At 43.6% G+C, this 16,126-nt stretch overlaps 1 protein-coding gene across 1 annotated transcript in view; it reads left to right on the plus strand.

The window, feature by feature from the left end:
• The first annotated feature begins 11,980 nt into the window (after nucleotides 1-11,980).
• Gmps (guanine monophosphate synthase) overlaps nucleotides 11,981-16,126 on the plus strand; it is a 45,936-nt gene continuing 41,790 nt past the window's right edge. The window contains exon 1 of the mRNA XM_055596802.1: nucleotides 11,981-12,179. Within this exon, the coding sequence (XP_055452777.1) occupies nucleotides 12,153-12,179 (27 nt within the window). The 5' untranslated portion in view covers nucleotides 11,981-12,152. The remainder of the gene's footprint in view (nucleotides 12,180-16,126) is intronic.

Genomic DNA, 16,126 nt, shown 5'->3' on the forward strand with positions numbered 1-16,126 from the left:
GGCACAGGATAACTTCCTGCCTCGCGCTTCGGGAAGTGGTTCTCTGCCCAAATGGGTCCCCCGTCTGCCTCCAGACCAAGCCAACCAATCAGGACGAGCTCTGGTGGTGGCGACCACAAACAACCATTGCCAGGAACCATTTATTCCCTGGATTCTGACCCTGAGGGAGGAATAACGCCTGCGTACCGCGCGTCCAAGACTGAGCACCGCAAATTGCCGGGTTCCGTCCGCGCATGCGCACGCCTGGAACGCGTGTGCCTCGGCCATTGGGCCCTCGTCGCCACGTGAGCGCGAGTTTTCTGGACTGGCCCAGGCCTTGGTAATAACGTTGCGCATGGTCAGAAGCTGCAATGTCTGTAGGAGAGTTTGTTTAACTCAGTACAAAGGCAGACTCTTGCATTGAGTAATGCTTTCGCTTTTGGACAGGCCAGAAACGTTAATAAGCTTTGGTGTCAGATTGCAGGTCCTGTGTGCTTGATTAAATGGAAACACCAGTACCTTATACACAAGAAGGAATGAGGCGGTCTAGTTGGCCCAAAGTGATGGAAGAAGTGTAGGGGATAGACACATAGGGTGAAGGAGATGAATTACAGTCTGCTTCATCTTGTTTTTCTGTCCATGGAAACTTCTCGAAGCCACCTTTCTTGGCATTCCCTGGTTATGCATTTCAAGTGACCTCCCTTCTTCGTATTTTTGGAGAACTGTTGGAAGCTCTTGGAACTCGAAATGTTGAGCATATGAAGACCAGAAGGCGGTGTAGCTTCCCTCCTCCCAACCCTTATGAGATACTCACATTGGCCTAGTATTCACCAAGTGGGCAAGCAGTTTCATTAAGCTCTGTAACACGTTACATTCGTTTTAATACTACAAACATAGGAAGTAAAGGCCTATAAAGTAGCATCTAGACTAATAGCTAGCTTTTTTAGGTCTCACTCTTTTAGCAGTGTGTGTGTGTGTGTGTGTGTGTGTGTGTGTGTTTAAGTACTATTTCTGTTTGTTATTATACCTTTACAGCTACACCAACCTCTCCTCATTCTCTGCAGTACCTGATACTTTCCCTGGTTATATGTATGTCATTTGAAGAACTCTATGAGTAGACTCATAATATGTGCCCTTTGGTATCAGGTCCAACATCACCCTCACCATTAGTATCCTTGAAATACAAACACGGTGTTTATATGTCAATATTAGTAGATACTACATTTGTTCTTTTTATTGTATAATAGTCATCAGTTTTATGGACACCACATCAGTGGAGCTTTGTTTGATTTTGTTTTGAGGCAGGGTCTCACTATATAACCCAGACTGATCTCCCAAGTGTGAGGGTCAAACAAACAAGTGAATTTATTCTAACTTAAAAAAAAAATCCTTTGAAAATGTCTTACATGTATACAGTGTATCTTGATCATATCCAATCCAAATTCTCCCTTTCCCATTAGAATCCCCTCCCACTTTTATCCTCTTACTATCTTTTGAGAGCCTACTGAGTCCAATTAATGTTGCCTGCATGTCTTTGGGGGTAACCACTGGAGCATGGGAAACCTACCAGCAGACACAGCCTCAAAGAAAAATGACTCCTCTCCCAGAAGCCAACGCTTGTTAACTGCTCCTTCGTTCATGGAAGAGCCTTCTGAGCCCCTCTCCCATCAGTACTGTACTGTTGACTGGATTGATCTTGTTCACATAATCGCAGGTACTGTGAGTTCATGAGTGCCATTGCCATGTCATGTCCAGAAGATGAGACTACACAGCACTTTCGCCCCGCCCCCCACCCCTTCCCAGCTCTAAAACTGCACCTTGAGTCTTGGTGGGCTGGCAAGGAATGGTTAATATAGATGTCTCATTTAGGGCTGAGCACTCAACATTCATTCATTGCAGCCCTTTGGTCAGCTGAGTCTTTGAATGGACTGCTGTGCACTGTAGAAAGAAGGTGCTGGAACAATGGTCGAGAGTGGTGCTAATCTATGGGAATAATCATAAATATTTAGAGAGCAGTTTGACGTGACCATTTATCCGAACGAGTTTGGTTCCTCCCAGGAACCTCTGATCTTCTGGTGATGGGCTCTTGACTAGGCTTGCAATAGTAGGCATGACTTTCCTCATATGGAGCAGACAGAAAATCTAGTCATTAAGGACTTGGTTAGCAGATTTAGTTATTTGTTTGTTTATTTTAGATGAGATTCTATTTATGTATTTTAGAAAGGGACTCATTTAGCCCAGGAGAGCCTCAAATTCACAATGTCATCAAGGATGACTTTGAATCCCAAATGCTGGGATTATAGGCTGGCTTTTTATCAGTGTTTAAGAATCTCTTCCAAATATTACTTCTTAGCTATATTACTGATTTCTCTTTAGTGGCTATGTTATGGGAATCTTTCTGGAACAAGCACTGTGATACCAGTGAGAGTGGAAAAAAGATGTCACCAAATTCAGGATTGTACCTGAAAGCCCTTGGTATAGGGCCCAGTTTGTACTCTCATTTTATGCTCTAAAACCACAAGGTGAGGTGAGTGAGCAATTGAGATTTTACAGAAGCCTACTTGGCAGCCAACATTTTGTTTCTTAAGGACATATATTATAACTGACAGGTGTAAGCTTTTGTGGTCAGATTGTTAAATAATGACCTATTGTGTTTTAGTTATTTCCTCAGATTGTTCTGTCCTAGAAAGCAAAGTGAAGTTCTGCTTGAAAATGAGCAGTACAGGCAGTGCTGATAATTGTCTTTTTTACCTTATTCCAGTTCAGTTAAAAGCTTATTCCACTTCAGTTAAATTATCATTCTACTGAATTTTAAATTTCTGTATCCAACTAAACAAGACAGGAGAAAATTACTAGTGTGCAAAGTTTTAGGGACATGTTTTGTATTATCCAATTCAGTGTTTGTATGCATAATATTTCGTGTATAATTTTGATTTTAAATGAATAGTGATAATACAAAACAAACAAGACCAAAACCAACCTTCTAAGTAAAAGGAAGCCTATTGACAGATGTGGTGACATGAATGGTGTACTCACGGCACTGAAGAAACTAAGGTAAGAGGGTCACAAGGTACAGGCCAGCCTGAGCTACATAGTGAGTTCTGAAATTACAGGTTTGCATCACCTTACCCAGCTCAGAGTCTCTTTTATAAAGGCAGTGATTCCTTTCATGGAAGCTCCATTTTGTAACCTACTCACTTCCCAAAGGCTCCACACTCAAAGGTTAGGGGTTAAGTTTAACAGTACAAATATGGGGAGACATAATCATTCTGCTTCCTTGGTGCATCTCCTCGTGCAAAATATACTCATTACATCCCAGTATCCTCAAAGTCTTACCGGCATCAACTTTACCGGCATCAACTTTAAATCCAAAGCCTCATCTAAATATCATAGATAGAGGCATTGTGGTTGTCAAGTTGACAGAATCCAGAATCACTGAAGAGGCAAGCCTCTGAGCACACCTGTGAGGGATTATCTAATTACATCAGTAGCTTTTGGGTATGCTTGTGGAGGATTATCTTGGTTAGGTTACTTGACATGGGGAGACGTTTGCCAGGATGCATTAAAAGGGAGAAAGCTAGGTGAGCACCGGCATTCATCTCCCTCTGCTTCCTGACTATGGATGCAATGTCGCCACCTGCCTCAAGCTCCTACCACTAGAACTTGCCTGTTACGACTGACTGTACCCTTGAAGTGTAGGCAAAATAAATCCTCTCATACTTAAGTTGCTTTTGTGGGGGTATTTTACCACAGCAGCAGGTAATAAAGTTATATTTATGTATATGATTGATTCAATTCTGCATAATTTTGAGGGAAATTGTGAACCTATGAGATAGATGCTATAGACTTCCAAAATTCAGTTATGGAGCCCAGCATGCCGGCTCATGCCTGTCATCCCATAACATGTTCCAGATCACCCTTGGCTACCAAGTGAGACCCAGTCTCAAAAAAGATGAGTACAGTTATAAGACAGGCATAGAGTAGCTATCCCATCTCTATAGAAATGGGAGAGACAAGGCAAATTATATGAAATCTTAGGGCTTGACAATGATCCTTGTTCTGTGGAGAGACACTGTGCCCATGGTAACTCTTATAAAAGAAAGCATTTAATTGAGGTAGCTTACGGGTTCAAAGATTTAGTTCATTGTCATCGTGCTGTGAAGCATGGTAGCATGCAGGCAGACAAGGTGCTGGAGAAGTCACTCAGAGTTCCAGATCAGGTTCTACAAGCAGAAGCAAAAGAGAGACTCTGGGCTTGGAATGGGCTTTTCGAAATCTAAAAGCCTAACCCCAGTGACACTCTTCCTTCAAAAAGGCCACATCTCCTAATCCTTTCAAATAGTGCCATTCCTTGGTGACCAAGTATTCAAGTCTATGAGCCTGTTGGGGTCATTATCATTCAAACCACCAAAATCCTCTTGGCCTTTGGATTGTCTATGGCAGAGATCCCGCCCTTGAAGATGTGCCTACTAGAGGCTTTCCTCCAGTGTTTTGCCAGGTAGCCAAGTCCCCACAGCTTTTGTGGTCAAGGCTGGTATGCAGCATACAATTGTCTGGTATGTTTGTGTTTGCTTGTCTGGGTGTGTACTCAATGTGTGCAGATGCCTTAGAGGCCAGAGGTGGCATTAGATCCCCTGAAACTGGAATCGCAGCCAATTGAATCAATGTGGCATGAAAACAGGTCCTCTGAAAGAGTAGCATATGTTCTTATGCTCAGCCATCTTTCCTGCACACCTATGAGTGACAGATGGCTGTCTTGCAGAATTACTGGCCTCTTGCTCATAACTGTCATTGTCTAGGGAATTCTTGGTGGATGGGACCTCTATCCACTGAGAGGGATGGTGTCTCTGTGTACTTCTCAGCCTGAACCAGCCTCTTTATATTTGCAGTTTTCTTGTGACTGGCCTACTTGCTTTGAACAGCTGTCTCCTTAGGCCTTTCCTTACTCACAGGCCAAATCAAGGTTCTCAGACTTATGGATGTTCTCTGATCTCAGGACTTTAAATAGCTCAGCTTTTAAATAATATATTCTCTTAATTGAAATAGCATGACAAAATGTCATTTCTCTGACCTATCTATAGGAGAGATCACTGTCTTATTAAATCCTCAGCTGAGTTTGAGACTTTATGAGGGTGGTATGTGGGCTCGTCTTGAGGGAGGCCTGCAGGGCTTTCATTTGGCTAGCCTCTTTATTGCTTTGGAGAGCAGCTTCCCGGTCTCCTCTCTGGCCAGGGACCTGTTTGGTCACACTCAGCTTGCTTCTCTCCTTGTGCAGTGTTATCTCTATTTCTTGTATTTTTTTTTCACTTCCTTCAAGGATTTCTATACTTTTTCTCCCTGGGATAAAGTTTTTTTTTTTTTTTCTTATTCTGATTATTTCACTAACTAACATGGAGGCAGCTTCTAGGCTACCATGTCAATAGAAGTCTGTATGGGAAAGGGACACTGAGATGCAGTCTAACTGTGCAGCCCTGGCTGGCCTGAAAATCACTATATTGACCAGATGTTTGCATTACAGTGATCACTTCTGCCTCTGCTTTCCAAGTAGCAGGATTACAGGTTTGTACCAGTTTGCTTGGCTTCTGAAATATAACCTGTCCTTTGGTCATATTACTGCAGATTTCTTGTTTGGTAGGTTCGGTCATTATCTGATTAATTTTTTTGTTGATAGTATTGCTGTTTGAGACAGCATCTAATATTGTGACCCAGGCTGGTCTGGACCTCGCTATGTAGCCTAGGCTGGTCTGGAAACTCCGGACAACTTTGCCGCAGTCTCCTGAGTGCTGGTAATCTAGGTATGGGTCACCATGATCATGGGTATGATCCTATCTTTAACTTTCTAGTCATCCTTTGCCTAACCAGAATAAATCCCAAGGATCAGTTTGATCAATTTAGTTAACCACACAGCTTCTACCAAAATATTGATTACTCCACTTTGTTTTTGTTTTGATCACTGAAATGTTTGATATGATAGGACTCCCTTGGCCATCCTGTAAATAACCAAATACAATTGAGTTAGCTTGGATTATTTTAAACAGCACACTGGAATCTATTAACTTCTTATCATCAGGATGATTATGTTTCAGTTTAGAATGAATCTGGGATGAAATGTTTAAAAAAAATGTATGTTGCCCCCCACCCCCCAGCTCTTTATTAACTACTAGAAATCCTAATAAGGTTATATTTAGTTTACTGGAGGATTTTATAAAAAAAGATATTGTGGTGTCCTATGGGCCGGGGCACTAGGCTTAGAGAAGCAAAGATCATTGAGATTTTAGATAGCAAGAAGTTGCAGCTGTGGTTTACAGAGTATTTTTCAAAAGCACAAGAGTGATTTACTGCCAGGCTTGTGGCCTCTGGTTCTTTTTCCTGGGTTCCATTTTCATAAATTCCACCATCTAGTGGCTCCTTCCTGTAATTTGATGTTTGTGGATTTCTTATCAGTTCACTGTCATCTGAACTGTATCATAATACATTACTTGGACTTTTAAACTTTCGTTTATCAGGGCAGTATCAGTTATTGAGAGTATCTCAGATAAAAGAGGAGGTCTGGGAAGACGACATTTCCGTTTGAGGAAAAGCATCTAGCCCTGAAGCAGTCCCTAGGGAAAGCAGGGTCACGCTGCTCCTTTTGAGGCAATTCTTTTGTGGCATCTTGATTGATGAGGCACTCTGAAAGGAAAATGTCCTTACTGAGATTACATCAACGTTTAAAAACACCATGATATTACATAAAATGTGAGTGCTGAGTTGAAGAGATGATTGCTCAGTGGTTAAGAATTTTTTTTTTTTCATTTTTGGTTTTTCAAGAATGGGTTTCTCTGTGTAGTCTTGGCTGAGATGGATTCGCTTTGTAGACCAGGTTGGCCTTGAAACTCAGAGATCTGCCTGCCTCTGCCTCCGGAGTACTGGGATTAAAAGTATGCACCACTAAGCCTGGTTTAATAGTTCCAGTCTTATGCTGAGGACCTAGAGGATTCCTGGAGGGCCACTGGCTTTCAGTCTACGCTAGAAGGTTGAAAAACTGTGCCCATCAGTGAAGAAGAATATTAGCAGCAGCAACAGGGCAAGACAGAAAGGCAACCAGCACTCAAATAATCAAAAAAGCAAACTTTTCTCTTTGAGCCTCCGTTTATCTAGGTGTCATGGGAACATGGTGCTAACATGTAAACTGATCAAGAAAATCCTAGCCAGAGCAATAAGACAACTAAAGGAGATCAAGGGGATACAAATCGGAAAGGAAGAGGTCAAAGTGTCACTATTTGCAGATGATATGATAGTATACATGAGCGACCCCAAAGATTCAACCAGAGAACTTCTTCAGCTGATAAACACCTTCAGCAAAGTGGCAGGATACAAAATCAACTCAAAAAAATCAGAGGCCCTCTTGTATACCAAAGACAAAAAGGCTGAGAAAGAAATTAGGGAAACAACACCCTTCACAATAGCCACTAACAACATAAAGTACCTTGGTGTGACTCTAACCAAGCAAGTGAAAGACCTATTTGAGAAAAACTTCAAGTCTTTGAAGAAAGAAATTGAAGAAGATCTCAGAAGATGGAAAGATCTCCCGTGCTCATGGATTGGTAGGATTAACATTGTGAAAATGGCCATCCTGCCAAAAGCAATCTACAGATTCAATGCAATTCCCATCAAAATACCAACTCAATTCTTTACAGACCTTGAAAAAAAGATTCTCAGCTTCATATGGAGAAACAAAAAACCCAGAATCTCCAAAACGATCCTGTACAACAACAGATCATCTGGAGGTATCTCCATTCCCGATCTCAAGCTGTACTACAGGGCAACAGTAATAAAAACTGCATGGTATTGGCATAGAAACAGAAAGGAGGATCAATGGAATCGCATAGAAGACCCAGAAATAAACCCACACACCTATGAATTCTCAATATTTGACAAAGAAGCCAAATCCATTCAATGGAAAAAAGACAGCATCTTCAACAAATGGTGCTGGACCAACTGGATGTCTACATGCAGAAAAATGAAAATAGACCCATATTTATCACCCTGCACAAAACTAAAGTCCAAGTGGATCAAGGACCTCAACATAAAACCAGATACTCTAAATCAGCTGGAAAAAAAAGTGGGAAACAGCCTAGAATTCATTGGCACAGGAGACAACTTCCTGAACAGAACACCAACAGCACAGGCTCTAAGAGCAACAATCAATAAATGGGACCTCATGAAACTGAAAAGCTTCTGTAAAGCAAAAGACACTGTCATCAAAACAAATAGACAGCCTACAGATTGGGAAAGAATCTTCACCAACCCTTTATCTGACAGAGGGCTAATATCCAGTATATATAAAGAACTAAAGAAGCAGAAAAGCAACAAACCAAGTAATCCACTTAAAAAATGGGGAACAGAGCTAAACAGAGAATTCTCGAAAGAGGAACGTCGAATGGCAGAGAAACACTTAAAGAAATGCTTATCCTCATTAGCCATTAGGGAAATGCAAATCAAAACGACCCTGAGATATCACCTTACACCCATCAGAATGGCCAAGATGAAAAACTCAAGTGATAGCACATGCTGGAGAGGTTGTGGAGAAAAGGGAACCCTCCTCCATTGCTGGTGGGAATGTAAACTGGTTCAACCACTCTGGAAGTCAATCTGGCGCTTTCTCAGACAACTAGGAGTAGTGCTACCTCAAGACCCAGCTATACCACTCCTAGGTATATACCCAAAATTTGCTCAAGTACACAACAAGGACATTTGTTCAACCATGTTCATAGCAGCTTTATTTGTAATAGCCAGAACTTGGAAACAACCCAGATGTCCGTCAACGGAGGAATGGATACAGAAACTGTGGTATTTTTACACAATGGAATACTACTCAGCAATCAAAAAGGAAGAAATCATGAAATTTGCAGGCAAGTGGTGGGATCTAGAAAAGATCATTCTGAGTGAAGTATCCCAGAAGGAGAAAGACAAACTTGGTATATACTCGCTTATATAGACCTACAAGACATGATAAACATAATGAAATCTACACACCTAAAGAAGATAATCAAGAAAGTGGACACAGGCGAAGGTGATTAATCCTCATTTAGAAAGACAAATGGGATGTGCATTGAACTTATGACAGGAGTCTATCACAAAAGGCATCTGAAAGACTCTACCTAGCAGTGTTTCAAAGCAGACACTAAGACTCATAACCAAACCCTCGGCAGAGTGCAGGGAATCATATGAAAGAAGGGAAGTTAGTATGATATGGAAAGGATAGGAGCTCTACAAGGACCAAATATATCTGGGCACAGGGTCTTTTCTGAGACTGAAACTCAACCAAGGACCATCTATGGATATAACCTAGAACTTCTGCTCGGATGTGGCCCGTGGTAGCTCAGTAACCAAGTAGTTTTCCAAAGTAAGGGGAACACGGACTATTTCTAATAGGATCTCAAGGGCAGGCTGTTTGACCCCCACCCCAGGGGAGGAGCAGTCTGTTAGGCCACAGAGGAGGACTTTGCAGCCAGCCCTGAAGATACCTGATAAAACAGGGTCAGATGAAAGGGGAGGAGGTCCTCCCGTATCAGGGGACTTGGAAAGGGGCAGGGAGGAGACCAGGGAGGGAGTGTGGGGTTGGGGAGGGAATGAGGGAGCGGGATACAGCTGGGACACAGAGTTAACAAAATGTAACTAAAAAGAAAAATAAAATAAAAATAAAAAAATTAAAAAAAAAAAAAAAAAAGAAAATCTATTACACTTGTGGCCGGTGGCTTATCTCTTAGTTGATTCCAGAGAGCCAAGATTAACCATCACCCCCTAACAGGAATCTAGAGCTCAAAAAAGATATCTCAAGAGCCTTTGAACATTTTTCTTTCATTTACTTCCTTTTCTTAGTTTTGTAGGCCAGATTATCTTGGAACTCACTGTGTACCCTAGGCTGGCCTCCAACTGCCATGGATGCCTGAGAAAGTGTAGGGCTTCTTCAGTCACATTATCCATTCTTTTTTGTTGACAGTTTTAGAAGTTCTTATTTCTGTGTGTGTGTGTGTGTGTGGTGTTCTGTGTGCACACGTGTTTATAGGCACAGAGGCCATGGGTGAATGTTGGGTGTTCTGCTCTATCAACCTCCACCTTATTCTCTTGAACACAAGTTCTCTCACTGAGTCTGAGGCTAGGCTGGTTGCCAGTAACCCATGTGCTTCTTTTATCTCTGCCCTCACATTTTTGGGTTTATAGGTGAATGTGGCCACACCTGGGTTTGATGTGCTGGGAATTGAACTCATGTCCTTATGATTGGTTTGTTCTTACCTGCTGAGTCATCTCTCCACCCCCACCAAGGTTTCCCTGTATAGCCTTGGCTGTCCTGGAACTTAGATGTGTGTGCCTTGGCTTCCCAAGTACTGGGTTCAAAGATGGTGGCTGGCTACCATCCATTCTTAAAACAACAACAACAAACAGATAAGCAAGTAAATAGAAAGTAATTTCTTCAGTAAGGTAGGCTGTATGAGAAATTACAGCTTATTGTGAAAAACTGAGGTGGTGGTATATGCTTTAAATCCCAGCCCTTGGGAGGCACTGGCAGGTGGATCCAAATTCAAGGTCAGCCTGGTCTGCAGAGCAACCCTATCTGGAAGAGTAAAACAAAAAAGCCTGAGCCACACTGATTGTAACACTATGAATCCATTATTTGTTTGTTTTTGTTTTGAGACAGGGGTTTCTCTGTGTAGCCCAGGCTGTCTTGGAACTTGTTCTGTAGATCAGGCTGGCCTAGAACTCACAGAGATCCACCTGTCTCTACCTCCTGGGTGATGGGACTAAAGGTGTGTACCACCCCACGCCCAAACCTGGTCGAAATGTATTTTGCAGCTTACAAAGATTTGAGGTTGTCATGGTATGTAGCCAATACTTAATGGCAGTTATCATATCCCATTCTGTTGCCCTGCCTGGGGGTTTTGGGTGGTGGTGGGTGGATGTTTATGTAAGTTGAGGCTGTTCTATCAGCTAACTACATTCTGGATTGTTCATACAGACCCACCAAGATAACCCAGTATCATGGCATTGGAAAATTCAACTCATTTTTTCAACTAACCTCCTACCCCCCCTCCCCAAAATAGGACTACCTGAGTGGCAAATTATTTTATTGCATCTTAGTTTTCTGGTTTGTAAAAGATGTGTGAGAACAGTCCTCCTCCACTATTCTCAAGATCAGGACACCCTTAAAATAAGTTGTGGCGGTTCTAGTTTGCCTGTCACTCCCCAATACCTGAACTACAGTCTCACAGCAGAGCAAATGTTATGTTTTATAATAGATGGATAATTGTTTAAAGAAGTGACTATTCAAAGTCGTTTTGTTTTGTTGAGACAAGGTCTTGGAGCCTCAAAGTCGTGGCAATTCTCTTGCCTCAGCTTCCTTGATGTAGATATTCAGGAGTAAACCAGGAAGCTTTGCTACAGATTCTGTTATTGTTTTTCTCCCAACCCAGATTCAGGCTTTCAGATAACCAGTCTCGTAATATTTGCCCTGATGGCTGCCAAGAAGCTACCTGGAGGCACTACAGTTCCTTTTCTGAAAACAGTCCTTTGAAAGCAGTTTGCTATACTGAGCTCCAGGAGCAGCCTGCTAGAGCTGCCAATCAACTTTGCTCTCAACCCCACTTTTTTGTTTGTTTTTTGAAATCCCACAGACTTGATGAACCTAAACCTTGCCTCTCCATCCCTCAACTGGAACTCCTCTACCCCAGAGGGTCCCGGAGGCTTGCTCCCTTGTGCCTCCAGCCTTTAGCTGCCACAGAAGTCAGGTGTCCCTCCAGCGCAAGGGGCCTCCGACTGTTTTTTTTTTTTGGGGGGGGGAAGTTGGCTTTGGGGGAGAGACAATTCCAGCGCGTGGGCTCCTCCTTTCAGTAAGGCGATCCTGGCCTCAGCTGCGCGGTTAATGCTTTCCTTTCCAGTAGGCTGGGGCCTCCCTTCCCCGAGCGACGGCGAGGGAGGGGCTTGCGCGGCCCCGCCTCTGAGGGCGGGCCAGTTGGAGGCGGCCAGGCGGAAGCTGGAGGCGGGAGCGGAGCGCAGCTTCTGTGCCCCGGGCCTGCGGCCACGTTCTGAGCTGCTGCCGTGCTGCACGCTTGCCACCGTCAGCCGGTCCCGGCGCTGTGCTGCTCTCCCATCCAGGCCTCGCTAGCGGTCTCCGCCTCCGGCGCCGATCCCCGATGGCCCTGTGCAACGGAGATTCCAAGGTCAGTGTGTGCTTGCGGCCCCTGCCGCCCTCCGGCAGCGTGAGCAAGGCCTTGGGGGTCCGACCGCGTCCCTCCGCCAGGGCTTTGGCGCTCGGCGAGACCCAGCCCGGCCTGCGGCGCGGCTTTCCGGTATCGGAGGCGCTTTGTTGGCTTTGCTAGTTTGTAGATCTGAGTGGCGGCAGCTGCCCCCGGGCCGAGGGCGCCGAGTTCCAGCGCAGAGGCCACCTGGCCGTGGGCCGCGGTTTTTAGGGGCACCGGCGCCCTTCAGCCGCAGGGGTCGGAGCCTCGCGTGCGGCGGTCGCACCGAGCAGGCCTTTGGTGTTTTCACCTGGTCGGTGAGGGCCTCTGTCGCCCCGCTGCCGAGGGGCCCTGAAGAACACGCCGACCGCAGCCTCTGTTGCTGCTCCCAGGTGTGCTCTGTATCGGTTCTCCCGCCGTCCTCGGAGGGGAAGAGTGTGGCCAGGTTCTGCTCCTCAACACCCTGCCTCATGATTCACATGCTAGTTTTGGGGGATGCGTATTCCTGCCTTTGGGGTCTCTCCCTGGGAGCCGAGGTCTGCTGGAAAAAGTTGGCTGACTGCGTAAGCCACGACACTAGAGCGTTGGGCCGTTGAGGCGCTTTTTGACGCCCTCAACTCCCAGCCTTAGACCTTTCTTTCTCGCCGGGCCTCATAATTGGCCCCCTTTCCCTTCCGAGTTAAAGTCGTCTTTTCCCTGGAGATCTTTATGACTTACACAAATTCAGTTGTCGGCGGGAAACTGCAGTGCCGAAATGTCATTTACTTTAGCGAGGTGTGTATCACCCGGTGCATTGTTGTGGCCTAGCTTTAGGAAACTGGCTAACTTATTACTCTTTCGGTGTCTGGAACTCCAAACCCTACAGCCAGGCATAATTTCAGCACTTACAGACATGGAGCTTAAGTGTCTCAACTTGGTGAATGGCTGTTTGGTAGTTGTCATTCAGAACCAGTATTGAACGAATGAATATTGTGAGGTAGCACCTATATTCCCAAACCTAGGCGCCTGTCGCACTCTGAAGAATAATCTCACCACACACTTATGTACACTTGTTTTTAATTTTGAATCTTATAACTCACTGATTCATCTTGATGGATGAATCCGATGCGGTGTTAGAACATACTGCGAGTGAGAAAAGTGTTTTCACAAAATTAAGCCACACCAGAAAGTTACAATTCCAGCTTTCAAATTATCTCAAAGAGAATGAGCATAGTTTTTTTTTTAAGATGAGAAATTTGATCATTGTAATATACTTGAGTTCAAGGCGAATTAGCTGAACTTCATTTCAAGGTCATGTAGGGGAGGTGAGAAACTCAAAGCTGTCTGTAACTCCAGTCCCAGGTGATCTAACGCCCTCATCTGGACCCTGTGGGGACTGCATGCACATGGTGAAGACATGCATGCAGGCGAAACAGAATTATACAAAATTTAAATGAAAAAGCTTGATACAAAATAAACTAATTCTTAAACTGGGCAATTAGAATTAGCCATCACAGATGCTATTCCAGCACCTTCAAGGTGGAAACTAGAGCATCAGTCCAAGGCCAGCCTCAGTACACACGCACTCACGCACACAAACACCTACACGTTTATGAGTGTGCCGGCTTGTGTTTCTGGGTACCACATGTATGTGTCTGTGTGCCCATGGAGGCCAGAAAAGCACATCAGATCCTGTGGGACTGGAATTACAGACAGTTGTGAGCTGCCATGTGGATGCTAAGAACTGAAATCTGAATCCTCTGGAAGAGCAGCCAGTGCTCATTACTGAGCCATCTCCGGCCTGTTTTTAAAACTTTTAAAAATTATGTTATTTTATGTAGATGGGTGTCTGTCTGGCTTTTTGTTATCTGGGAGATAGGAAAGTAGTTGAGAAAATTCCTCCCAGATTGCCTGTAGACAAGTCAATAGGGCATTTTCTTGATGTGGGTAGGTGGTGCTGGGTTGTATAAGAAAACATGGGGAGCAAGCCAGCAGGCATCCTTCCTCTATGGTTCTGCTTCAGTTCCAGCCTCCGTGTTCCTGCATTGCGCTCCTGCCCTGACTTCTCTGATGATGGACCACAACTATACCTTTTCCTTTCCAGGTTGCTTTTGGCCGTACTTATCATTGGCCTTAAAAGACTAAGAAAGTGATATTTTGCCTGAGTGTATGTGTAGGTGGCTGGTGCTAGTGGCAACCAAAAGAAGGTATTATACCCTTGTAACTGGAATTATGTATGGTTGTAATCCCCCATGTGGTTTCTGGGAACTGAGCCTGGAATCTTCTGGAGGAGCAGCCAGTGCTTCTGATGGCAGAGACATTTCTCCAACCCCAGTGTATATGGTTTTGGAGACAGGTTTTCACATTATAGAAGAGTCTTGCTTGGAAATCATGGCATTCCTCCAGCTCCAGTCTTCTGGATTAGGACTGTGAGCCACAATGCTCAGTTTGCCTTTCATAATTTTTTAATATACTTGCAATAAACAAAAAGAATACTTTTGTAATATGGGCTTAGGTTCCAAAAAGCCTTCTAGGAACCAAGTGGGAGTGTCTTTGGAGTGGGACAGATTTTTCTTTTTACTATCTGAATTTTTTTTCTAATTCATGTACATAGCTGATGATCTTTGGTTTTGTTTCCTCTAGACAATATTTCTTTACGTTGCCCTGGCTGTTCTGGAGCTTGCTATGTAGACCAGGTTGGCCTTGAACTCAGAGATCTGCCTCCCTTTCCCTCCTGAATGCTGGGATTAGAGGCATGTACCTTTCCCTACTGCTTTTCTTCTTTTTCCTCCTCCTCTCTCTCCCTTCTTTTCCTCCTCCTTCTCCTCCTTTTCCATTTCAGTTTTTCTTTTTTTTAAATTGATGCATTGTAATATGGTGAAGACTTTTTACTCTGGAGGGTTATGAGAAGAGAAGGTCTCATGTATTTCAGGTTTTTCCTAAATTTCTCCCACCTTCATTTCCTGAGTGCTGGAATTACAAATCTGCAGTTCTTTGGATAATTGTTCTAGATGTCCTCCCCAAACTTTAAAAACATGTTTGAATAATTTGCTATTTACCTACAGCAGATCTACTGATTTTAGCACAGGTAACAACACCTGGCCACATGTGCTTAGTGAAATGTTATGTTTTACTGTGTGTATATATGCAAGACCAGGCAGGTACTGTCTATCGAACTATGTCTTCCTTCTTGTTTCCTCTCCCCAATCTTAGGTCTTGTACATACTAGTCAGGTACCCTACTACCTTAGCCTAGACTTGTGATTTTGTAGCAAGCAAACTGCCTCTTAGTTTTGAGACTTAGCATTAGTGATGCGGCATAGAGTATTACTATCTAATGCTCTGCAAGACTGATGGTGACCGTTACTCATTGTGACAGCATCTTTTGGTTTGTGGAAATAGGTGATAGTTTGGATTTTTTTAAATTTAAGTTTTTATTAAGAATAGATGTACTACAATTTCTGTATCCATTCTTTGGTTGAGGGACATCTAGGTTGTTTTCAGATTCTGGTTATTACGAATAAAGCTCCTATGAACATAGCTGAGCAAATGTCCTTGTTGTATGGTGGAGCATCTTTCATATCTACGCCCAGGAGTAGTATAGCTGGTTCTTGAGGTAGCAGTATTCCCAGTTTTCTGAGAAAGCACCAGATTGATTTTCAAAGTGGTTATGCAAGATTGCATTCCCACTAGCAATGGAGGAGGGTTCCCCTTTCTCCACATCCTCTCCAGCATGTGTTGTCCCTTGAGTTTCTGATCTTAGCCATTCTGATGGGTGTAGGGTGAAATCTCAGGATCATTTTAATTTGCATTTCCCAGATGACTAAGGATGTTGAGCATTTCTTTAAGTGTTTCCGCCATTCAGTATTTTTTTGTTGAATTCTCTGTTTAGCTCTGTAACCCATTTAAAATTGGATTATTTGGTTTGTTGGTGTTTAATTTCTTGAGTTC

This window comes from Psammomys obesus, unplaced genomic scaffold, assembly GCF_907164565.1.
Source record: "Psammomys obesus unplaced genomic scaffold, mPsaObe1.curated_primary_1811, whole genome shotgun sequence".
In the NCBI taxonomy this organism is placed as follows: Eukaryota; Metazoa; Chordata; class Mammalia; order Rodentia; family Muridae; genus Psammomys; species Psammomys obesus.